The sequence below is a fragment of the Rhizophagus irregularis genome, chromosome 14, assembly GCF_026210795.1.
Source record: "Rhizophagus irregularis chromosome 14, complete sequence".
NCBI lineage: Eukaryota > Fungi > Glomeromycota > Glomeromycetes > Glomerales > Glomeraceae > Rhizophagus > Rhizophagus irregularis.
The window spans coordinates 1,269,300-1,296,451 of NC_089442.1; the positions used below are offsets into that span (position 1 = coordinate 1,269,300).

At 25.6% G+C, this 27,152-nt stretch overlaps 2 protein-coding genes across 2 annotated transcripts; one reads left to right on the forward strand and one right to left on the reverse strand.

Annotated features, from left to right (window-relative positions):
• Positions 1 to 7,959: 7,959 nt before the first annotated feature.
• Positions 7,960 to 9,486, reverse strand: OCT59_005967 (uncharacterized protein; the record flags this gene model as incomplete). The annotated part of the gene is made up of 2 exons (XM_025330873.1): positions 7,960 to 9,172; positions 9,239 to 9,486. The coding sequence occupies 2 exons, from the start codon at positions 9,484 to 9,486 to the stop codon at positions 7,960 to 7,962; spliced, it is 1,461 nt and encodes a 486-aa protein (XP_025167164.1).
• An 8,687-nt stretch (positions 9,487 to 18,173) lies between these two features.
• Positions 18,174 to 20,397, forward strand: OCT59_005968 (uncharacterized protein; the record flags this gene model as incomplete). Its single annotated transcript, XM_066140960.1, has 3 exons — positions 18,174 to 18,251; positions 18,428 to 18,434; positions 19,097 to 20,397. The coding sequence occupies 3 exons, from the start codon at positions 18,174 to 18,176 to the stop codon at positions 20,116 to 20,118; spliced, it is 1,107 nt and encodes a 368-aa protein (XP_065997797.1). The 3' UTR covers positions 20,119 to 20,397.
• Positions 20,398 to 27,152: the final 6,755 nt, after the last annotated feature.

Here is a 27,152-nt window from a genome sequence, read left to right on the forward strand (position 1 = left end):
TTCACACAGAAAAAGCTCACACAGAACTATTCTCAATTGATCACACAGAAAACCTCAATTGAGTTCACACAGAAAAAGCTCACACAGAACTATTCTCAATTGATCACACAGAAAACCTCAATTGAGTTCACACAGAATTACCCCACCATCGTATTTATAGTGTCAGCTTTTGGGTACACTTTTTATCCTTAACTTAACCTCAATTATTTATAAAAATTATTTTTAATCCTTAATTCATGGAACTTATTTACAATATTCTATTAAAACCCCTTCTAACTTGATTAGCCTCGCATTTCCCTTGATAATCAATTACTACCATACATATTTGGTTCATATGTATGAAAATTATTATAATAATAATTTTTCATTGACTTATCAGCCGGTGGTCAAGTTAGATCAAAAATTTAATTTTGAACATTATCTCTTCATACATTTATGGTCATACTTACCCAAATTAATACTTTTTACATTGGTAACCATTGTTTTTACGTATCCTTTAAAATATTTGACTTTATTTTATTAAAATTTAACGTTAATACGCCTTAAATTCTTTTTTTAACCAAGACTTAGAACTTTTAATTTTATAATTCCTTAACTTCGTCGATCCTTTATTTGTAACTTCTAATGATCACGTGGGGGTGATCATTTTCTTTTCTCAGAGATCCTGTACTTATAACCTGTAGTGATCATGTGAGGATGATCACTTTTCCTTTCTCGGAGCATGCACCACTTGTAACACCTGAGCCCATAGAGAATTATGTTTGCCACCTCAGGTATTAACAAAATGACTCTTTATTAATAATATAAATAAATACAATAATATGCTTGGTTTAATAACATTAAATAACAAAATAAATAATTCATAACAAAATTCGTCTAGTTTTCTCTCTCTGTCCTTTCCAAAAGGTGATCTTCACGCCCTTTTATGTTTGTTTTTGTGTAACTAAATTCATAATTTCGATTCATGGATTTAAATTATTAAAGTATTTCCATTGTTTTAAAGTATTTCCATTATCTTAATTTTGTATCCATTTGATCATCATGAACTCCTGAATTATGATTTATAATATTAACGTAGTGATCAACAAATTATTCACTTGACATCTCAGATCACTTGATTTCATTCAATTTAGTATCTTTCGGATCTTCATTTATCCTTAAATCTCGTGACTAATAGTTTATGGTCATCACGGACCAATTATCCTTGATTCTCATGATTAATAGTTTAACGACTTTTCGGTCCAATTAAAAAATAAAAATAAGTTAAAATTTTTATACACTAAGACTAAATGTAATACTGCGCCTTACAATTAATAAATTTACTAGGTATACTACGGCATTACAACGTCCGATTCGGACGTTTAACGGTCACCGTTATCTAGTATATAAAAGCTAATCAACTGTAGTTTTTTAAAAATGTAATTAAAAATGTTATATATTTGAAATTCATAAAGTTGATTATTTGTAAATAAATATATAAAAGAATTCTAAAAAGTTGCTATAATTAACAATTAGACAATTCTTTTCATACTTTAAAAATTAAAATATCTTTTTTATTTGAAATTTAAAATCTAGATTTCAAATAAAAAAAAATTTGAGTGATTTTCATCAGGAATTTATAAACTTTCATGAATGAAAATTACCAAGCATTTTTAATGAATCCAGTAATTTATTGTGGGTACGTGTATTACTTCTAGTTTTATTTTCTTTTAAACAATCTTTTTTTTTATTTTTGCTTTTTTCTCTTCATAAAGGATCATAAAGGTAAATTCTAAAATTCTATGAACTAAATAAGTTTTAAAACTCTGACAAATTGATTTTGCAGTTTATGATTTTAGCTACGATATATTAATAGTTTAATATAAAAGTTTATTTAATCATATTTACGTTGTAAAAAAATATTTTAAATATACTATAAGCTAAGACTATTTATTTATTAAACAAATGTATAATGCGCAAAAATTATTCTATTCTTTTTATAGAATCTTATTGTCCGAAGTGTTAGCTGAACTAGCAAAATTTGTTTTAACCCCGTTTTTGTCCCTGTCACAATCAATAATTTTATTTCCTTTTTTTGAATATGTATCACGATTTATGTAACACTACCTATTTGAACCCTGAAATATGTCAAATAAATAAATGACACGTAACACTTGCGAAGCGAAGGACTTAAACGGTTTCCGTTTCCTAGCTTAATTATTGCTATTTTCCTCTTAATAGTCCGCGAAAGAAATACTTGAATGACTGGGGCTAATTTTAATATGTTTTCCTAGTATTTTTAATTGAAAAAATAAATTACAAATGAATATAAATTATATAAATAGATTAGATTGAATTAAACAAATATTTTACCATTATTTCTACTAGTATTAATATTTGATTCTTCAATATTTCGCTTAATTCCGAGTAAATTTGACTTACTAGTGTATAAAATTGTATTGAGTAAATGATTTTTAAATTTAGATTTCGTAAGGATAGCGAAAATATTTTACTTTAAAATACCTTTCAACTAGATCTATGTCAAAATCAAATTCTAGCGAAGCATAATCTATAAAAAGAAATTTAACATATTTATCCAAAGATTTGGTCAATAATATTTATCTATCTTATTTTTTAGTACACCACATACCTTTTGAAGAATATTTAGACGAGCATTTAGAAATGAAAGACTTCAATGATCTACTTGTATAAATAGCACTTGGATGAGGTTTTTCACTAAACTCGGGTCCAAGTTTCTTTAAACTTATTAATTCTAATCTTTTCGATTCAGCTTGATTAAAAGGTTCAATATTTTTATTTTTAAAAAACCATTTACCAAAGGTTTTACGAATTTCTGTCATAGAAGGTCTTTTTTTAGGATCAGGATCCCAACAACTTTTCATTAAACTAGCATAGCATTCTGGTGTATTTTCCGTAATTTTAGGTCGTTCCCCATCAAGAATTTTAAAAGCAAGCTCAATTTCATGTTCATCATTAGCAAAAGGTTTACAACCTGTTGTAAGCTCCCACATAATCATACCCATACAATAAACATCAGATTCTTTAGAAAATCCAGACCCTCTAAATATTTCTGGTGCAATATAAGGTATCACCCCATATATTTCATTATTTGATGACGTATTATTTGAAGGTTGTGATAATCCTAGATCTCCAATTTGCCATTGATGTCTTTTTTTAATTGATGATTCTTCTCCTCGTCGTCGTAATTGGTTCATGCCTGATAACCTGGATAATATGTTTCCACTATGAAAATCTCGATGTATAAAATCTGAATTATGAATAGTTTCGAGTCTGAAATAAAAAAAATAAAATTAATAAATTGGAATTTATAATATTAATAATATATTTATCTAATTACCCTTCAGAAATTTGCCACAAAATAGCTAATTTTTGTTTATTCCACGTAATTCCTCTAAAATTCTTTTGCAACCAGTTATGTAAATCTCCTCCTGATGCATATTGCATAACTAACATATAATCACCTAATTTATCTTTCGTAACTCCATAAATTCTAATAATATGATATTTAATTTCATAACAATGTTGATTCGACTTTAGCTAAAATTTCATGATTAAGTATTTTTTAAGTTATATAATTTTAATAAATAAATATACGAATATTTACGATTAAAATAATGTTTACCTCCTTTAAAAAATATTTGCTAAAGTCTTGAGAATTTTTAAACTTTTTTAAAACGACTGCTTCCCCATTATAACTTCTGCCACACCAAGTTGCTTGGTATATAATACTAAATCCTCCCTCCGCTACTTTTTTTACATCTTCAAATTGAATATATGGTATCCATCCCATCAACTTTTCTGGTTGTTGAGTATTATAACTTCGGTCAATAGTTGAATTTATTTCTGATGGAAGAAAATAGTCAGTATTTTTTATTTTATCCATAAACTCATCTACTTTATAAATATTTTGAATGTCAGGGAGTAAATTAAGGAGAAATTCATCTAATTCACTATTTCCACTCCAAATATTTGCGATATTGATGATAGATGATGATACTCTTTTGCATTTTTTACATTGTGATTGAATTGTAAGTCCAAAAATAACATTTGTTGTTAAACAATATCTACATCCAGTATAAAATATAAAACAATTCTTACAATATTTTTGACAGTCCGAATGTAAATATTAAGGATTCGTTGCAAGCACCACAAGAAGATTTAATATACCACCATGGTAAATAAATAGTTGGAATATTAGGCTTTTTAGTCAAGGCCGATTCTACATATCCAGAAGAAATTAGATAATAATCTGAGCATAACTTGAATTTTAACATATTATCATTTCCTTGATATAATTTTCCACATAATCTACAATATTTTTCACTTTCTAAAATATTATCACGTGCAATTTTGTAACTGTCTAAAACATCCATAATATTCACACCATATTCTTCATCAAGTATTTATTTAAAATATAATATGTCCAAACAATTTTTGCAGCATTCTTGAATATTTTGTGGTTCCTTTAACCTACTTATCTCATGTTCATTACATTCTAAGTTCCTTGTGAATACATATACGTCCAAGTATATATTATTATCAGTTATATTAGTTAGATAATTCAATAAACATTTTTTGCAATAATTTTGATCATGATAATGCGTTTTAATGTAATATTCTCCACAATTAAAACATTTTTTTTCCCATATATTAAAGGGAACAAAATTAATTGGTATAGGGCTAGATTTTAGTCTTGGTGTTGGATCAAAAGAATTTTCATCATTTGTATTTGTAAGTTCCATTTTATTATTTTATAGGAAATTATAGAAAATTCAAGTCATATTTATAGTTTTAACAATATGTTTGATCAACTAGAAATGGATAACTAAGTTTTTCTATGGAATTCTAAGAATGGTTACACGGAATTTACATGGAATTTTGTAACAAAGAAATAACCGACTTGATTTTAATAAAAGTAACATGATAAATATCGAATGCTCTTTTTAGAATTCTATAACAACCGAAAATTCCAAGAATGCTTTATGGATTTATAGATTTAATAAATAGTTTATATATGGTGTTCATCAATTATTATTTATTTTAAAATCAAGCCCAAAATTATCGTATCACAAAAATAAAATAAAGCTTCTAAAATTAGGGTCGATTCACTACATTTTTTAAATGTACTATTATAGTTAGTCGATATTAATTTGCATATTATCACAAAACAAAATATGCTACCGTAACAATTAAAAATATCCTCAACAACTTTGAAAAACGAATTAAATCTGAAAACTCAATGACAATAATAAGTTCCCGTTTTCCGGTATTTATTGAAATCACCTGAAGTAAATAGCAATTAATATCATGTAATACAATATAGTGAGGTCACTATATCAGAGTTACTAACTTTATGAATTTTTTTGATTGAGAATTAATATTCATATATAAAAGACGGTTCATATTTTTTTTAGACTGCCCAAATCGAACAAATCTTATCTATATATTGGAGGTTGATTTTTGGCGGGTATTTTATGTTAAATGCAACAAATAACTTCGTAACTTCGTTTATAAGAGCATATTTGTTAGAGCAGTACATCAAGTTTAACAAGATGAATATATACAGTATAATCATACAGATGCGAGTTCTAAATAATAAAAATTAGCAAATAAAAACTGACCAATCCAATGCTACAGGGCCGCCAAATAATAACGCACTTTTGACTTACAATTTGATATAAATAAAAGATCATGATAGACTTTATTAATTTAATTGTGCCCAACCTACCAAACTTTGATATGTTCTAAATATCAACAACTTTAAAAAATTATTATTATTGATTTCAATTTAAATGTTTTTTAAATCAAATTATATTATTGCTTTCTAAGAATATTATCTCTTGAAAATTTAATTGTGGAAAGCTAATACATATATAATTAATTTCTTAAATATTCGTTAAATTGAATAATAAGTCAAGCTCTTGTACACTTCATAAATGACAATGAAATGTTAATTTCTTCATAAAATATTTTTTTCTTATTTTGTACTGTATTTGGAAATTTAAAATAAATTGCGTTTTAATTTAATGTATTTATTGATTTAATAATAAAAAAATAATTTAATGTTACGGTCAAATCTCGATATACAGAACCTACGGTTTGGGAGTAAAAGTTCGGTATATAGGTAAAGAAAATTTTTTTTATTTACCGAAACCCTAAAGTTTTTTTTAGGAAGAGTTCATATCCAGAGAATCACGTGATTAATATCCCAATTTCGGCCAGAATTAAGATGTTTTGGCATCAATTAATTTAGCTAGGCAAAAATTAAGTGGCATATCGGCTGATCAGAAAAGCCCCTCATAATTTTATATGCTAATGACAATAAGTAACCTATCAGTTATAATGAACCCATCAACTGAGCTTAAATATTGATTGGCTTGATTTTTCCAATCAGTCGATATGGTTCTAATTCTGGCCGAAATTAATTAATTTCAGGCGAAATTGGAAAATCATGTGACTAAGTTCGGTATATCAAAAAATTTTTGTTTTATAATAATAATAAGCGGTAATTCAACAAAAATTCGGTATACGTTATTCACATCGAGATCAGACTGTATAATTTAACTATTAAAATACTTTTAACTCAGTTTTTTTTAACTATAATACTGGCACAACTTTGGCATTCTACTAATAATAACAGAATCCATTTTTTCCCCAGTTATGTTTTCTTTATTTTTTGGTTAACTATTTTATACCATAGGTTAATAATTATCCTGATTCTATCTTTCAGCAAGATGGAGCATCATGTTATACACTTTCCTATAGTGCATCCCAATTCTAGATTGGTAGCTGATCTCTATCCGATTGAGAGGGAACTTGTGGAACTATTTGGACCATCAAGCAACCTTACCTAATTATAAACAAGAATGTGATATAATAAGAGAAATGGAGAAACATTAGCATAGGAACATTATTATCCAATTTTAAGTGTACTGAAACACATTAAAGCAGTAATTAAAACTAAAGGTGGACACACTCAATATTAAACTTCATAATTTTGTTTTTTGGTTAATTAATATACACAAAATTTTTTTTTGTAATATGTGAAAAAAATTGAAGTTTTAATGTATTTTTGTAGGCCAATATCTATTGTTGATGTCAGTCCCATCAAAAAATGCAAGATAAATTTAATAAATTAATTTCATCTCAAAACTTCTAATCCTTCTAATCTTCTAATCATAATAAAATTTTACTTTTATTAATATATAAAGCTCTCTGCCATGTTTAATGTTTACTTGTTTATTATAAATTATTATTTTTAATTTATCGACTCAAAAAATATATAAGATCAACTTCAATAAATAAGCAAAATTGCAGCAAATTTGGCAGCAAAGCATCTAAATGGATAAGAATTACGTATTAATATTTTCTCTATCTTTCATAGAGCAAAGTCTTGGAACAGTAATAATGCTTAATAAATTTTCCACAATACAGTAAATTTTGAGTTTAAATGGGACAGATTAGAATGCTTGTATCTAACTTGGAGTGTTGAGGTTTTGAGTCTTTATAATTTATAATGAACTTTCTGGATTTGAGTCGGTCAACAATATATAATTTCTTTTTTCATTTTGAAATGAGTTAGTATATATTGCACATTGAACTAATGATATGGCAATCATTAAGCATTAATTATAAGAGATATTGTTGCTCCTTCATTTACACTTTATTTTTAACAAATAAATAAACAAATAAAAAAAAATTCAAACATATCAACTACCAACAGATGCAATTATCAGAAGCATCCCTAGTATAATTATATGACCATAATCACTATCTAATAATTTTCAATTATCGCTATATGGATTATTTTTATAATTTTTTTTTACAACTTATATCTGATTTTTTTTTCATAATTGCTATCCGATTGATTTTTATAATTACTTTCCGATTTTTAAAGTAAGCGACATTTGAATTTTTTTTATCCATTTCTGTTTCCTTTTAATAATTAACGCTATTTCCATTAACATTGCTATCCATTTTAGACAGCATATCTTTTAAATTATTCTTCAATGGTTTGACTACAGCATATGTTTCAATTTTTTCAATTTTTTCATTAGTATAAACCCTAGGTTTAGGTTTGAGCATATTTTTAGGGTCAAGTTTATAAAATCCCTCACTTATTACGTATAAGGAAGAACCATACAAAGCTTCAGATCCATCTTCAAAATATGAATCAGTTAATTTTAATTTTATATTTTGATTTTCTTTATCATTTTTAAATGAAAAAACAAAATCACATGGTGAGTAGTTACGATAATCATCATAAGCACAAATACTTTCAATTTTTAATGACCCAATGCCGGCTGAACAATATCCAGCAAATATTTTATCTGATTCCAGAGTTTTAACTAAAATTAGATTTGCTACTTCATACTTATCTTGAAAAAACTCCTCATCAACTCCATCAAGACCACAACGACTAAAAAGTTTAAATCTGTATATTGGATCATCTTCAGTACGAATAAATATTGAAGGACAACTCAATCGTTTTTTATCAATCAAATTAGAAATTACATTAACAAATCTTGGATTAATAATCTTTGAATTGTAAATACACAATTTAGGTTGTTCTATTAAGTAGTATGCCAAAATTTCATCATAAATAACACTTGGAATAATAACTTCATAAGGTCGAACTTTATCATAAAAATCTTCAGAAAGTATGCTGGTAAAATTAATATATGGGATAAAAATACTTAATGTATTCTTTAAATTATCATAATCTATGTCAGTCCACTCTTTCTGGTTATTTTTATTCTCCAATCCATATGTTTGTTTTATGCCCCATTTAATCAAAGAATTCCAAACAATCACTTCAATATTCTTCCCATGAAAGTCATCTTGTTTAAGGAAGTACAAAAGAATATATTTATTAAGTAACTGAAAATCGTTTGAAGTGAGAAATGATAAAGGATTTCTACATATGGATTCAATGCAAAGATCTTGTAATTTTTTGTAATTGGGTAGGTTGAATATAGAATTTAATATAAGAACAAAATTTTGTTGAATCCAAGGTGTTTGTTGTTCAATTAAATAAAATTGTACATATACGAATAATTTATCAAGAAATAAATAATAACATTCAAACATTAATCTAAAATTATCCGCTCCAGATTGATTCCTCAAATCAAGTTTTCCCGTGTAAATGTATCTTGATTATCAAAAAATAAATGTTAAAATAAATTCATAAAAGTAAAAAAAAAAATTACCCACATACTTGAGAATAATTTCAAAGATAGAAGGAGTAATTTGTGGTCTTATTACTGTAAACATACTATCCTTTTTAATAATACCAGCCGGAATAATATCCTTAAAATACTGAGAACTAGCTCTTAAAATATTCGAATGTGCATGAAATTTTTTTGTATCGTTTGCTTCTCCGACTTGAATAATAACGTTATAGTCTTCAGCATTCAACATTGAGGAAATGTCTTTTAAAAGACTTGAATGAAATTTCAATGTCATTTTTATTGAATATTAATAAATAATAAAATAGAATTTTTTAAGTATATGAATGAACAAGTAAATTTTCGTTATTCTTATTATTAAATAGTTAAACTAATTAACCGGATTTGGATCATGATTACTTCGAAAAATTCAGTTCGCAACTTGTCAAAAAAGCTAAGCGATATAATCATGTAACTATGTTTTTACAGGTGTACAATATACTAAATATACTAATTATTTCATGCAATCATTTTGATTTTGGCTAAATGTTCTTTTAAAGAAGTAATGGCCCAATTTGGATCATCATTTACGAAATGTAGAAATGAAGTTTCATATTTGGTCAAATTACGAATAGATCGACAATCTTAAAAAAAATTGGTTAAATAGGATTTGTTATTTCGTGAACCAGCTATATGATCGACAAAATCTAAGCTAACCTACAGTTGGATATTCATTTGAAATTTGAAGATACAATCTTTAAATGACGAACTAAATTAGATTATGTGCTTTTTAGCCATAAAGTTAAAAATATGGCAAATTAACTTAGTTGGACAATTCATTTAATAAATGAATTACATAATTTTTCGTTAATTTACTTTTTATATTCATATATTTCATTTTAATAAGAATGGTTTGAACGTCACTAAATCCTTTGAAAGACATTTCATTAATGCAAAATTCTGAAGATTATAACACCATTATTAGAGTTGGAGAGAATCAGAATACAAGAGAATTTCACGTCCAATCAGATAATTTCAGTATTTTACGTATTATGTAACAATAAATAAACCAAAAATTACTTTTGCTATTTTCGAGAATATTTGCGTGTCGATCAGATCACGTGCAATAACCATATGTTTATCATCACGTGCGACTGAATTATAGTCTGTCGCAAATTGACATTTATATCGAAAATCAGCAATGTGACGATTGATTTCTTAAAGGATTAGTTGAATGTTTACAGCAGAATTACGTTCGAATTATATATTCAATATACCTAATTGCAAGATCATTGTCTTAAATCCATATGTAGAATTACTCTACCATTTCTCACTTCAAATGATTTTTAGTCACTTGATTATATATCCTATTTTATTTTAATACCTAAACGAGATGACTTTCATGCATATATTGAAAAAAGTGATTAAACAAGCACCTGAATAGGAGTATAAAAAGAGTGGACTAACATAGATTATGATAATTTAAAGCATACATTAAAATACTTTTTATGAGATTATTATCCCAATATAAACTTTATGGTGACCTTATAAAATATTACTTAGTTGAACGGCATAATCTGTATTTTATTCTTTTTATAAATGTAATTATTAATTGGATTGACAAAAAAGAATTAAATTGGTCTTTATTATATTTATTCGTACTGAAGACGATCCAATATACAAAGCTCGATCTTATTTATCATGGTAGTCGTGATGTATGGTACCAAGTACAATTATGGGAAAGTTTAGTTTTAATTAAGACTCGTGATTTAATGAACTTTCCGCGCAATGAAGGAAAATATTTTTGGCCTCAGATGGGAGATTATGCACAATCGTGCGATACTTGTCAAAGAAGATGAGGACCGAACCATTGCACCCAATCAAGCAGTGTTGTTAAATTGCCATGTCATTTGCCCATTTTTCAAATGACATTTGTCATTTCTCATACATTTTCATAGTAAAATCGACGTAATTTAATATCATTTGATGTCATTTCAATGTCATTTCAGTGTTATTTGACAATACTGCAATCAAGGTTGGGCAACCTTACGACTCCCTATAAAAAAGAAATGTCCGGAAATTGTATCTAAAAATGTCCGGGTGCATCCAGCAGAAAATGTCCGGAAATTGTCCAGATATTGCAGGATTTAGGACGAAAACCAATTTTCTGAATGTTTGATTGTCCGGAATTTGTCTAGAAAAATGTCCAGAATTTTTGATCATCTGGAATTTGCCCAAAAAAAATGTCCGGAATTTTTTAAATGTACAGAATATGTCTGGAAAATGTCCAAGGAATTTTGATCATCCGGAATTTGATATTTTTGATCGTCCGGAATTCGTCTATAAAATAAATATCCAGAATTTTTTTGATCATCCACCATATTTAACGAGAATGTAGTGTATATAACTGACAGTTACAGCAAAATATCTCACAACTTTTTCCTCTACTATATTCAATAATTAATGGTTGAACAATAAAAAAATTAATTTTATAGAATTACTATACCACGTGCAGTTGATTTTTTCGCTTTACATAAACATTAATTTTATTAAGATCAAAATTCAAATGATCGTCACTGATATCACGTGATTACATTTTTTGTTTATTTGTTTATTGTTTACGTGATAGCTGTAAAAAAATCTTTTCCCCCTTTTTTCCCTTTTTTTCAAAAGTACAAACTAACACATAATAAACTCTTTTAACTCAGTTTTTATTACTTGTTCTTGTAAAGTTATAATATTTTATATAATATATAGTACCTTAATTTCTTCTTTTTACTTTTGTATTTTTATTTTCTAGTTTTGAAGCGTAATTTCACGCATAATCTCACCACTTTGGCCAAACGAAGCTATCTTTTATGAAGCAAAGTTGTCCAGCAATGTTAAATTATACTGCATAGGTATGATAATTATAGAGGAAATCATGATTTTTTATAATAGTACTGGTTTTCAAAATTTTCGTTTTTCTGTTTTAAACTTCAGGGTGTAATTTCACCACTTTCACCAAAAGAAATTACCCTTTTGTGCTTAAGTAAAGTTGTTCAATGAGGTCGAAATTACTTGTAATTTAGATTTCATAAGTGTAGGTACAATATTCATAGAGTAAGTTGCATTTTTTAATTGAATACTAATTTTTAAATTTTACTTTTCTATTTTCCAACTTTAGAACGTAAGTTCATCACTTTATTCAAATGAAACTACTCTTTTATGCTTAAGTAAAATTATTCAGCAAGGTTAAAATTACTTGTATCTTAATTTTAATGAAAGTAGATTATAATATTAGTGGAGGCATATCGTATTAATTGATTAATTTATAATAAAGTTATTTTTTTTATAATATAATAAATAGTCTATGATTTTTATTGTTATGCTTTTAATTTGAATAAATAAATAATACTGCTAAAAAAACTATAAAGTAAATCATATAAGCAAATTACTTATTTATGAATAATCAAAATTTGGACAAATGACGGACAAATATATGGCAAAAACCGGACGAATTCCTTATTTATGAATGTCCGGAATATTGCAATATTCCGGATGTTTATAGATCCTGTTTTTGTCCGGAAAATATAGGCGGACGATTTCTGAACAAAAACTGGACATTTTTTTTTTATAGGGACTGGATAGGAACGGATATTGTAGGTCCTTTGCCTCTGACTAAGTCGTGAATCAGATAAAATCTTTGGTTGCTATACCTCCATTGACTTTAATAAGATAAATCACATTTAGGTAAAAATTGTCAAATGTTATAGTCATGTTTTCCTAGATTATCTATAGCAAATGCTTCAATTTCTTCAATAATATAATACACTTATGGATATTGCAGTCGTAACGTTATCATGTAATTTTGTGTAATTTCCTTAACGTATTTATAATATCTAGAATAAAATAGACATTTCACTTTCATATCTTGAGTATCTTCACTATCTTTAAATGAAAGCAAGAATAATGTCACGTTCGTAACAATCATAAATATTTGTAAGATTATTTCTATTTGAGTTAAAACTATGAGAACTATAGACAATAAAGATTTTACTTGATTCATGAATCTTAATTAATCCAAACTTACTACTTCATCTCATCTTAACTTTATTATAAAAGTCTTCAGAATTGATTTCTAGGAATATAATAAAGAGGAATAAAATTGCTTAACAAATTCTTTAAATCCTCATAAATTTAGCAATTCAACTCATCCTGTTTATTTTTATTCTTCAATGATTTCCCATTCTCAACTTGCAAAATACGGATTTTATCCAGCAAGATATTAATCCAATATTTAAAATACATACTGTATGATCTTGCGAAAACTATTTCAAAAACAAAAATCTTTTAGTTCTTATATTTTTCAAAGTTTAAATACAGAGCGAAAAATAAACAACAAATTTTGTTTAATCCAGGTTGAGGTTGACCCTCCTTCAATCAAATAATCTTAAAACATCACTGATCAGATATAAATGAAAACTCGATAACACCGTTATGAAAAGCTCAGCTATATAGAAGAAAATTGCAAAATTTACGTTAAATTAAAAGTTTTAATAATCATAAGATATGATAATGCAATCAAGAATTAACTCAAAAAATTGATATTTGACTTAGTAAATATAAATATTTCATTCTTCTTGGCTACAAATAAGTGAAATAAATGGTGAAATAATTCTATTACTTTCTTTTTCATGCTTATTTTTGGATATAAAATTTTTATTATTTTTTAGAGCATTTGAATATTTTGGCGTGTACTTTGCAATTATCATTAGCGAAATTATTTATCTTCCTATTAAAGAAAAATGTAAATGATTCATTCAAGAGAGCATTTTTTAAATGATTTATTAATAATTCCATCGTGACCACTACAATAAATTTGCATGGTTGATTCCTTTTTCCTTTCTCCAAAATCATATGAATCAGATTAATAATTACATTAACAAGTTTTGATTTAATCAATGTAAGTTGTCTAATTAAGTAATATGTTATGGCTCTATCATGAAAAAATATACTTAAGATATACTCAAAATAAACTTAAAGTTGCAAATTTTAAGAGTATTTCAAAATCTTTTTAGTATATTTTAAGTATATTTTAAAATTTAAATATATCTTTGGAAAATTTTAAAGAAATTTTTTTTTTTCATAGGGTAGATTCTTCATAAATATTACTTTAATTATTAATATATTAAGTCATATTTTATGATGAACGACTTCGGAATTAATTTCCTTTAGTTTAATAAAGAAAATAATATCACTTAAAACATTCTTTAAATCCTCATAGTTTTTGCCAGTCCAATCATCCTAGTTGTCTAATTCTAGTGTTTACTTTATTCCATTTAACCAGAGAATTCCTTATGCATCATGTGAAATACGAAAGTCATATCGTTTAAGTAAGAAATGGAGCATATCTTTATTTTAATAAGTGATAAATTGATTTTAATAAATGATGAATTGTTTTGTTCTGATTAAAAACAAAAATCTTTTAGTTTCTTGTGGTTTTCAAGATAATACTAATTCATCAGACGAGATCATCTAATTGTATCGTCAAAAGTTCTCCGGTATAAATATATCTAAAAAAAAACTTAAAATAGTGAGAACGTGCACGTAAAATATTTAAATGTGCATAAAATTCTTTAGTAATTTGATCTTTTCCAACCAAATAATAATCGTCAGCGCCATTTAAAAGGGTTTGTCAAAAGGATTTAATACTGTAGATAGCGCCGTTCTCATTACGTAGAGATTGTGTCTAATTTTTAAAGTTTCTTTTAGACGGCGTCGATCTATAAAAATTTATTAACGATGACCCAAATTAATGAGGGATAGAATGATAAATAATTAACGAATATATCTAGTGTTTTAAATTTTACTAATATTATATGACTATTATACCAAAATTATCCAAATTGAATTGATAAAAAGATACTCGTGGTGATGATCGATTTAAAGCTCATCTCTACGTTTATTTTTAAATGGTCTAGAATTAAACTATTAAATATATCGCGACTACCACGATAAAAGACTCATTAGGTAAAATTTTTTTTATATTGAAGATTGTAAGATATCCAAAATAAACAAAATAGGTCATGTCATATCATTATTTTTACATTGAAAAAAATATTGAGTTTGCAGAATATGCTATTATGTTATGATTTACAGTATGTTGTAAAATTATAAAATTATTCATATTATACTTTTTTTTTATAAGAATTTATTAAACTTCGAATATTCCAGACTCCATCAAAGTTAAAATTATAATGATAGCCTTGAGAACTTTTATGACGAAAAAGAATAATTTTAATAATTTTACAATAAAATTAACAATTATAATAACACTTAAGTGATTTTCGATCTTGATTCACATCAAATTTAACGAGAAATAATTTGTTTATATAAAGACGGAATAAAATATTTATCGTCCCTATTTATTAACAAATAATATGTTAGTTAATTTCAAAGGAACTCGTAATAATAAATTAAAAATACGCAATATAATAATATTGAGAAATTGGCCCTTGCGAAACTTACCATTTCGACGTTCCGGTCCGAAATCTATAAAAAAGAAGTATATAAAGATCATATTAAACTTAAAATTATTCTTATACATTAAAATAAGATTTTTTATTAATAGATCATGAAGATATTATATATTATACAGATAGTTAATATAAATTTGTTAGTATAAATTATATAATTCATATAATGACGAATAAAAACTCGTGGAGTTAAATAATTTTTCATTATTGAAGTTGAATTCTCAAATTCAGAAATAAATTCCGCATAAATTAATTTAATAAATTTTTTACAGAAGACGAAACTTACACATTACAAAAGAAAACTTAACCCACGGGCTTAAGTGGAATTTCTTCATCGTGAATTATGTTATAAATCAGCGCCAAGTTTGTTAGGAATTTAAAGAACTTTTATTTAATTTTGTTAAGAAGGCGTTATTTACCATCACGGTTAATGCACGTATTTTGACGATTAGAATATGATACGTTCGATATAAACAGACAGTCGACGAACGTCCACATAAAAAAATTATTATAATTTTAAAAGGTCAAATAAAAAACATTTATGAATTATGATTTATGAGTATTAAATAAATGTATTCTACGTTTAACGCCTATATATATATATACATTGTACAGTAACATTCTTACATGCGACACACTAATTCGTTAGATTTCCGATTTCTAATAAAATAATAAAATGAAATACTTTATATGTAAATTAATTTTTTACCCAAATACTAACAAGTAAAGTTATTGCCATTAAGTATAAACTATTTATTTGTTTGTTTATTTATTCATTTATTTATTTATATATAATATCTGTAGATATTCTGTATCTGTATACACAAAACAGATATTAAGTTACTATGAGTTCTTAAAATTTTTTATTAAAATATTTTTTTCACATGCTCTATTTTATAATAATATTATTATTTTTATTTAAATATTCTATTAAAGATATTTATTAATTTATTTAATTTATAAAGAAAAAGAAAAGAATATTAACAAAAAAAAGGTCGAATATTTTTAACTAAACATTTTATAATAAGAAAATTATTACCTAATAAAATTTCTTAAAAAATTTATATAATTTTATATTAAAAATAAATAATATATTAATAGTTTAAAAAAATTAATAAATAATAAATAATAAATTATTATTAACGGCTTGAGTATATTTTTACGAAATTGGAATTTAATTATCATAATGAAAAAAAATTTTATCATGTGAATATACAGTAATGAATATTAATTTTTATCGTTGCACAACAGGATTTTTTATCAAATATGTCGTAATTGTTGCGCAACATGTGACAATCCCTAACTGTATTTCATTAAATATGCAGTAATATGCGGTAAATGATGTGAGGATTGAAATAAATTCACATACACAATAATTAATTTATCCAAATCCTGATTTAATTGAAACATCATATATAGGAACATTCGGAAGTCGTTCAGGCTCATGCAAAGAAAGTACAGCAAACGTTCCCCCTGAAAAGAGGCACGGTTTCTGCGCGCGGGTGTTATCCCTACTATTCCTGCTTATAAAGAGTTTTACACAATTTACACAAGTTATCTAATTTATAACTTCTTAAAGCTACAAATCGACATCTTACATAAATAAAATTAACATGAAACTTTTTTGTGCACTTTCTTCCCCCCTTTTTTTTCTTCTAAATATTAAAAATATATAAAGAACTACTAAAAAAAAAAAATTTTATTTAGTTGTACATAGTGGTAACCTTCCAATTTATAACAAGTTATTCAATTTATTTTTTCTTGAAATTCCTTTTTTCATAAAAACTTTTCAACGATCATTTTTATTATTTACTTATAGAACTTCTAAATTCAAAACAAAAGTACAAGTCTTGAAAACGATAAATTATTCTAATATTTTTTTCTTTTAAAAAAAAAAAGTGAAAGTGCATAATCAAAAACTTCGATAAAAGGAACCAATTTTTTGACAAAAAAAAAAAAAAAAAAAAAGATTATCAGGATGCATTAAGCGTACATGATATGTTTAAAAAAATTAAACGCAAATACAGAAACCCTTGCCCTTGGTTCATTTATTACGTAATTTTTGTAATTTCCTGAATAAAAATTTTTTTTTTTTTTTTTACGAAATCTTAGATATGAACGAACGCCCAAATTTTTTTTTTTTTTTTTTTGAAAATTTAGTGAATTTCTCCCCCCTCATTTATAAATGCCAATTTAACTTAGCGAATGACGTATTATTTTTCTCGAATTTCTCAACCATTTCTCATTTCGGAAACATTTCCGAAGTTATAATTTTTCAAAAAAAACAATGAAATTTTTTTATAGTCTAAAAAAAGAATTACGTTTCAGACAATAGGCGAATATATCAATTATTAAAGGAGCTAGCATTTTTTGTGTAAGTGAAATTATGTGTAACTGTAGTGTAACTATAAACATGTACGCCCAAGTCCACATGTAGATGAATAACCAAATTCTAAATCGAGGGACAATGAAACTCCAGCCAAAATTTTTTTTATTTGGTAAAATAATTTTTAAACTTTTACCGTTAAACTTTTTAACTGTTAAGGTTCGTTAAATATTTTTTGTTTTTTTTTTTAAATACAAACAAAAAAAAAATTTTTTTTCCTTATTAAAAAAAAAAAAAAAACTTTACGTATATAAAGACATGCTTTCAGACTTTCTTCCTTGTTTAAGTAAAAATTTATTGAATTTACTCCAAGACGCTGACGATTATAATGTTAGTATTCAAGTAGGAGAAAATGAAGATATAAAAGAATTTCGAGCACATTCAAATATATTAAGAGCTCGTTCACCATATTTTAAAATTGCTTTATCAAGTGATTGGGTTAAAAAAGAAAATGGTATCATTGTATTTATCAAACCGAATATTTCTCCTACCGTTTTTGAAATAATTTTAAGGTATTTTTTTTTTCTTTTTCTTATTCTTACTTCGTCGTAATTATATATTTGAATCAAGTTTTTATTTTTCCCTTCCTAATTTTTATTTATTTTTTTCGTAATAAAGGTACATTTATGCAGGAATATTGGACTTGGATAGATTTATAGGGGAAGATATATTAGATTTACTGGTGGCAGCGGATGAATTACTATTAGAAGAATTAATTTATCACGTACAAATTCATTTAATACAAAAACAATCAAGATGGGTTCAAAAGAATATGGTAGAGGTATTACATACCGTATTTAAACTTGTAACTTGTAAAAAAATGCAAGATTATTGTCTAGAAAAGATTTGTGAAGACCCTACAACTTTTTTCACCTTAAAAAATTTTACTACTTTAGATAGTGATATTTTTTATTTATTATTATCTAGGGATGATTTACAAATTGAAGAAGTTTTGGTTTGGGATTATTTAATTAAATGGGGGACCTATCAAAAAAAATTATTAGAATCTGAATATGATGATTATCAAAGTGAACAAAGTGAGCAAAGTGAACCAGAGAATCAACAACAACAACAACAACAACAACAAGAACAAGAACAAGAACAAGAACAACATCAGCATCATCATCATCATCAAAAACAACGTCATCAAAAAAATTGTTCAATTAATTCAACTTCATCAGTATCATCATCGGATGCATCTGATGCATCTGCTACATCTTTATCATCATCACCAACGTCAAATATTCCCACGACAAATATTCTTACGACAAAATGGAATGAAAAGAATTTTAAAGCATTAAAGCGTATCCTTGGTAAATTTATTCCATTAATTAGATTTTTTGAAATATCTTGGAGAGATTTTTTCGATCAAGTACGTCCTTACAAACCTATAATTCCACAAGAGATATATGAAGATATTATGGCTTTTCATATGAATGACGTAAAACCAAAGATGTGTACTTTATTTCCTAGATTGGGTCATATTCCTATAGAATCAAATATAGTCAAACCTATACACGCTGCAATTATATCAAATTGGATTGAACGTAAGGATACGAAATCTTTTGTATCAACAAATGAATCTCATTTAAATTTTAAATTACTTTACAGGGGAAGTAGGGATGGTTTTAATAATAGAGAATTTCGTTATAAATGTAATAATCGTGGTCCTTCCGTTGCTATCATAAAATTAAAATCTTCTGGTAAAATAATTGGTGGTTATAATCCTTTCGGTTGGCAATATAATACTACTGCTTGGAAAAAGACCTCGGATTCTTTTATTTTCTCCTTAGAAAATGGTGAAAATTTTCATAAAATTAAATTGAGTAGAGTGAATATACCTGTAGCTGCTATTTATGAACATCAAAGTTCTGGTTTGAATTTTGGTGGTGGTGATTTAAATATGGATAATCATATTGTCTCTTGTCAAAAGAAAATGCAATCTTATGAATATAGTATTTTAGATAATGATGCTTATTCTGCTGAAGAATTTGAAGTATTTTCTACTTCAATGAATTACGTATGAATTGAATTAGAGATTTAATGGAATTCAATGAAGGATTGTAAAATATTTGATGTATCTTTTTTGGATTTAGATAGATTTAATTTATATAAAAAATGAGAATATTTAAATAGATTTTGATTCTTTTTTTTTTAGAGAGAGTTTTTTTTTAAGCGATTCAATATGTACGGTTGTATCTTTAAAAAGATTTTGTAGTAGGTAAATAAGTTGTATAAAAAAGAAAAAAAATTATATATAAATTTATTTAAAAAAATTTGTACAGTTTAAAAAAAAGATTTCTCTTTTTTTTAAATAAAAATTATTAATTATTACCCTTTTTTTTGAATATTATTATGATTTTATGAAAAAGATATATAAAATCAATTCTAATATTTTTTTTACAAATTTACGAACTTTTTTTTATCTTAAAATAATTTCAAAGTTTCTTCTCTTAGAATATGATGACGTAAGAATGAGTAATGGGATCAGACCCGGCAGACCCGGCAATAATTTTGGTATAGGACGATCATTAAAATTTTTAGTGTTGTCATTTCCAAATTAATCTCATAATAAATCGGACTCAAATAAAAATGATAATCACTATCGACCGAGTTATCCTTTAAAAGATTAGAGTAAAAATTTGAAGTCATTATTATTAATCTTTTTTTTTTTATATGATGAACCAATCGGAAACAAATACTGTATTTGGTTAGTTACAATTGTATAGAATTTAAAACAATGGTTCGGACGAAAATTAATTAATTTGTAGAGCATTTATTATTTATTTATTATTTCAAAAAACGTTGGATTACTTTATTTATAAATGTTGACTATAGAAGGTTAACTTCTTTGGATTCATTTTGTAGAAATTTCTTGTCGAAATAAAATCTGCGTGGTTATCATCCTAATTTTTCTACTTTGCCAAAACAAGAAAATTTTATTATGCAATTTAAATCTTGTTTATCATAATTTTTTATCGAGTAATTATTATGAAATTTTTTACCAAAAAGAGAAAAAATTTGTTATGTCATTTAAACCTTGTTGTAATTCGTAAGGTAATTATTCTATTATAAAGTTCTTTATTCTTTACCGAAACAAGAAAAGTATTGCTATGATCATTTGACATTTAAACTTTACCAATTATAATGCGTGAAATAATAACTTTATTATAAAGTTTTTTACCAAATGTGCTATTTAAACTTTATAAGGTAATAATATATTATAAAGTCTTTTACCGAAACAAGAAATGATATTTAACCTTTTGCCTATTATAATCTGAGTTAATTATTCCTAATTTCCGAAACAACGAAAATCTTATTTACTACCTGTGAATTTGGATAGAATTAAGTTTAAATAACGATCATACATATTATACATTTGAAGTTACTGTTTTTTATGACATTTCTTTTTTTGTATCTTTGGACCGTTAACAAATATTATTATGTATTTCAATTTTTTAGAAAGTTGTGATCAGGTGATGATCAAGTATTACACATGACGTAGTTTTATGTAATAATTTTATCAAACCTAAGTTTAATAGATGTATACGGTAGAATAAAAAATGTAGTACAAAATACTCACAATAACTACTTTGGAATTTGTTGTTTTATACTTTAATCTTAATTTATTATAAATAAATTAATTATAAGAGGTTTGTAATCAAAATTACATAAAAGATTTTTATGTTATATCATTAGTTAGTCCAATAAATTTGTTGTAGAAAGGACGGAGGACGGAAAGAATCATAATATTTATAAAATTATGATTTGACAAAGAGACACGAATTAGAATTATAAAAATTTGCAGGGAATAAACAAATTTTCATCTTTTCATGTCGATTGAGAGAGTAAATAAACTCATATATATATAGAGTTAATAAACCAGAATATACATTCTTAAAGGGATCCAGTAAGAATAATAATTTTATAAAATGTTTTTTTAAAAAGATATTTCAAAAAAAAAGTGGGCTCATGGCCAAATGGATAAGGCGCCTGACTACGAATCAGGAGATTCCAGGTTCGACCCCTGGTGAGCTCGAACTAGATTTAATCCTTTTACTATTTTGCTTCGATAAGCAAATAATATATCTTAGAAACACGATAGTCAATCTATGTTACGTCAATTATTATTAAATGAACCACTTGCTAATACATTCTTTTGCGTGATCTTTAAAATCTATTTTTTATAGAATTTTTTATAGAATTTTATAAATTATCTTTTATTTTCATTTAATTCTTAAATTTTTTTAGAATTTTATGTATATAATTTTAAATTAGACTTTTTTTATTATTAGAAGCAACGCCCAGACGGAAAGGTATGGCTTAAGGCTTAATTATTTATGAGGCTGTGAAATTTATCTTTTTAGACTGTTCTTTAATAAATATTATTTTATGAGGCCATGTCTAGTTATTTTACTTGTTTTTCTTGTAATAAATTTAATAAGTTTGAGTAATAAATTGACTTAAACGTAAACGTATAACACGAATGGCATATGTCCGGTTAACATGTTTTGATGCGCCACAAGGTACAATTTTACAAAAAAAGATTCATCATAATCAATTTTTCCTGTAAATACAAACGGCCAATAAGAAGTTAAGAAATATTTAAGATCTTTTTTCGTTATGGATGAGTTATTTTAAACGAAAATAACAAAAATCATAAAAATTCACGTGATCAAAATTTTGAAGATCTTCAGCAGGGCTTGGATGAGCGGGATCAAGTGCCAAAAATTACGGCATAAAATATTGATAAATTAAATGTTCTAGATTTCTAAAAGTATTATACAAATATATATGATTTTCGAAAGCATAATTACAATTTTTCTTAATAATTTTCATGTAGATAGATAAAATCCCATAAAAGGAACAAAGAAATAAAATTATAAAATTAAAAAAAATATATACCAATTTTCTTATTTATCTTTATTTACTTATTCAAAAAAAAAAATTTTTTAATAAAATCTAATTATGAAATAATTAATTTTAATGGCGTAAGCATATGAGAAATTAGCCAAGAAATTCTTATGTTATCAACAAATTTTCTGTAAAGAATTTCTATATATACAAAAGAAGAAAAAAAATTTCAAACCCTGTTTCATTTTATAACAGGTTTTAATAAGAATTTATTATTAATTTTTTAAACAATTTAATATAAAAATCTTATTATTCATTTGTGATCATATTAATAAGTTGATTGTTTGTTTTAATAAATATAACAAGTGAACAGCCTTATGGCTTGTAATGTTGGTCTGGCTTGTAATGTTTGCATGTGGTGCTACGGCATATCATCGGGTACTCTTTTTTTTCCATGTGTTACACAACAGAATACATTCTAATATTTAAATGATTGAAATCCTTTACTTTTTTTCTTTAATTGTTGATATTGTGATATTTCCTTAACTAATATTCACCCTATTATGTACTTCATATCATTAATATGGATTTATCTATAACATAATTTAAAAAAATATTATTTATCCAGAATAACAAGGAACAAATTTCTATTAATTACTAGAGAAAGACAATATTGGATTAGAACTTCATTGATTTACAACAGTCATGAGTTTATTTAATAATTTTTAATAAAATATTAAACAAATGGCAAATTTGGATTGGAACATCACTAGAAACACAAAGTTTCAATATACTAAATTATGAATAGATATTGTGTTACTATGCTAATATTAAGTTTATACACTATGCAGGAGATTCCAATTTGATTATTCACTCTTGTCAGTACAGAAAATCTACCAATCTTTTAATGCTTCATTATTTCCTTTCAGCAGATTATTCTTTATTGACATATGAATTATTAAGGATTTATAATTTTCAAAATTATAAAATAAGAGACTCAATGAGAGGCTAAAACTTTACTTTCTAAAATGTACAATATACTCACTCCCTTTTCATTATTTTTGGGAGATGATTGATGATACAACAACATGGTTTAATAATAAGATAGAGAATATATTAATTTTTTATTCTTTTATTTACATTTGTTTAACAAAAAAAATTAATATAAATGATCAACAGGCACCCAAGAAAAAAGTACTGATAATCACAGATATATATTAGAAGTGTAAAAGATAGAAATAGATGGCTTAAAAGAAATTTTGCAATTACTGTAAATGCACTTTAATTATGATGATGGGTTAAATATTATAATGATTTAATCATAATTTAAAAAATAAATTACTTTTCACAGATGATTTGAAATTTGAATTTCAGATACTACTACAACTGATTAGATTAAGTAAAGTAAAAATATATGACATTCTTATTAATGACATTATGAAAGATAGAACAATTTCAAAAAGTTTACAAAATGAGAAATAATCATCTTAAGACCAAAATGAGATGTTACTTGAATTGAAAGTAAAATATTGATGGACAAATCCAACATTTTCACCAGAATTTATAAATAAGCAGTGAAGAGAAAATCTTGATTAATGATTCATCATCAACAATCACCTGTCATTGTTTATGACAATATTAGTCAATTAGTTCATATAGATTCAGAAACTCTGATTTTTTTCAGGATTATGCAAAAGACAATGCTTTGCCACATTTGTCAGTCTTGAATACCTCAAAACACTATATGAGTGGTTAACACCAATAGTAAAAATTCCTATTGGAGCTTTTAGCAGATATACATCAGTTTCTTCTCTCTGTTTACTCTCTATCCATTAGATTCCTTTTTTCTCTCTCATAACTTTTTTTTTCTCATTTTTTTGGTGAAAAATAATGGACAAAACTAAAAAAAAAAAAGAGCACGGAAACAACAGTAGAACATACTGATAAACGTAGGAAAACTGATGAATCTGCTGATGAATTAATTATCAAGGTTAATAATTATATAATTTCTGCAATCATTTATTAGCATAGGAGAGAACTTTTGTTCAGTAGAATAAAAGATATGGCAAATTTTCACTCCTGGTTTTGGTGAGGAGTTACAATCATTCATATTTAAACAGTTGAAAATTGGAATCTGGCAAATATAATACTAATAGTATTAAAAATAAGATTTAGTTTAGAAATTCTCTTTAATTATATAACAAGAATATGAATTTAATGAAAGGCTTTTATTTTATGAAACACATCTGGATTATTTTAAAGATGCATGAATAATATACTAAAAGAACATCATTATACAAATGAACTATAGTATATTTGGATGATGCTCCCAACAAAAATTCTTCATGTAGTATAAAGAGGAATTTTTACTACAAATAATAAAAACAATTGGCATTATCCAAATAATCAATTCTACCACTTTAAAAACTGTGATTATTTAATGGAAGAATTCTGAGCAATTGTATATCAAGATCAATAATGCTTAAGCCAAATGAAATTATATAATAAAAAAAAATATTTCACATTGCCATTTAAAAAGAAGCGAAAGGAGACCTATTCCATTTAAAAAGAATTATTTAAAGCCAGCCGATTTAATCCAGCTTAAATTGAATCAAATGGAATACAATTGTTTCTGATTGAAAACAGAAATAATTTTTTGATTTATTATTGATCATTTCATCTTTGCAAAATATAGACAGAAGCTCCTCATAATCATCTTATAGCTCATCTATCTTGCTGCAACTTCTTTTCTGCTAATGTAATACAATAAATTTACATACTGGAACAATATCATAAATATCATTGTGAAAATGTCAAAGATGCCATATTCAAAGTAGAAAAATTATCTGATCAGCAATCACTGCTAGTCTAATGTCTTTGCATTATTAGGCCACTCCAATTTAATAGTTTGTTTAACGTACCCCACCCCCCTCATTTTTGAAAAATTTTTAAAAATAAACAAACATATGTTATATCACGTGACTTATAATAACATCACCGATCTGTATAATATTTAAAAGAATTTCTTTCCAGTGTATTTGAATCTACCAAAGAAAATGGTATAATTAATAAAAGTAATATATGTAAACTTATTAATTGCATTATCTGTAATAAATTAAGATGTATTTTTAGTAAAAATGCATTGAGTAATAAAGAAAAAACTATGTTTATTTTTAAATGTTTACTTAATTTGACCCCCTCCCTCCCCTCAATTTTTATATAAAGTTAGGACGTTAAACAAACTATTAAATTGGAGCAGCCTTATTGTGTAAATGTAGTGTAACAAGATAATTATACAATATATAAAGACTGTTTCAAATAATTAACAAAACAGATATGGTATATAATACAAATAATAGAAGAACTCTATATACATAAAATTACTTAAAGATATGTTTAGATTATATTTAGACAACTGAAAGAGTATTTAAAAACAAAATACTCTTGTTTACAACTTGTAGATATTGTAATAATACAAATAGAAAACTGGAATGAATCTTATGCTATACTATAATCAATACTTCAACATAAATGCAATGTGTCATCATTGTCATTGGTAATATTATACATGTCAGAAAATGTGCTGCTATCTCCAAAAAAATAATTGGTTGGTTGCAGTAGGTTCATATAATACACCATGTCATGCATACCTCTATTTCGGATATGGTTAAACAATTGTTTTAACATTCAACCAGAAGAACCAAATAATGATAAATGTACCTATTGTTTCAAATCGGGACATTGGTTAAAGGATTGTAAACAAATTCCAGATAAATATAAGAGTTATTGTTTTAAATGCTGGAGGTCAAAGTCCCATAAAGTCACCAAATATCCATGAATAACCAGTAAACAAACCCCATGGTTAAAAAAATAAGGTAAATTTTAGAGCAGACTTATTAGGTTGTTGTGCTAAGTATTAGAACAGAAATTATCACTGTTGGTAATACCAAAGTAGTGCAGAGAAACTTGAGTGGAAACTTCATTCAAAAACAATTATATTAGCCTGAACTTAGTTCAATTAATGTTGGATAGACTAAAATAGGGGTGGCATGCATTTTTTTTGGTTTTTTTTCAAATTGCTGAATGGTTTGCTTATTATAAAAAGAGTAACAATAGCAATAACATTCATTATTTAATTTAATTGGACTTTATTCTAGAAATTTGAATATATACTATATGGGTTAAACATCTGGAACACAAAAATTT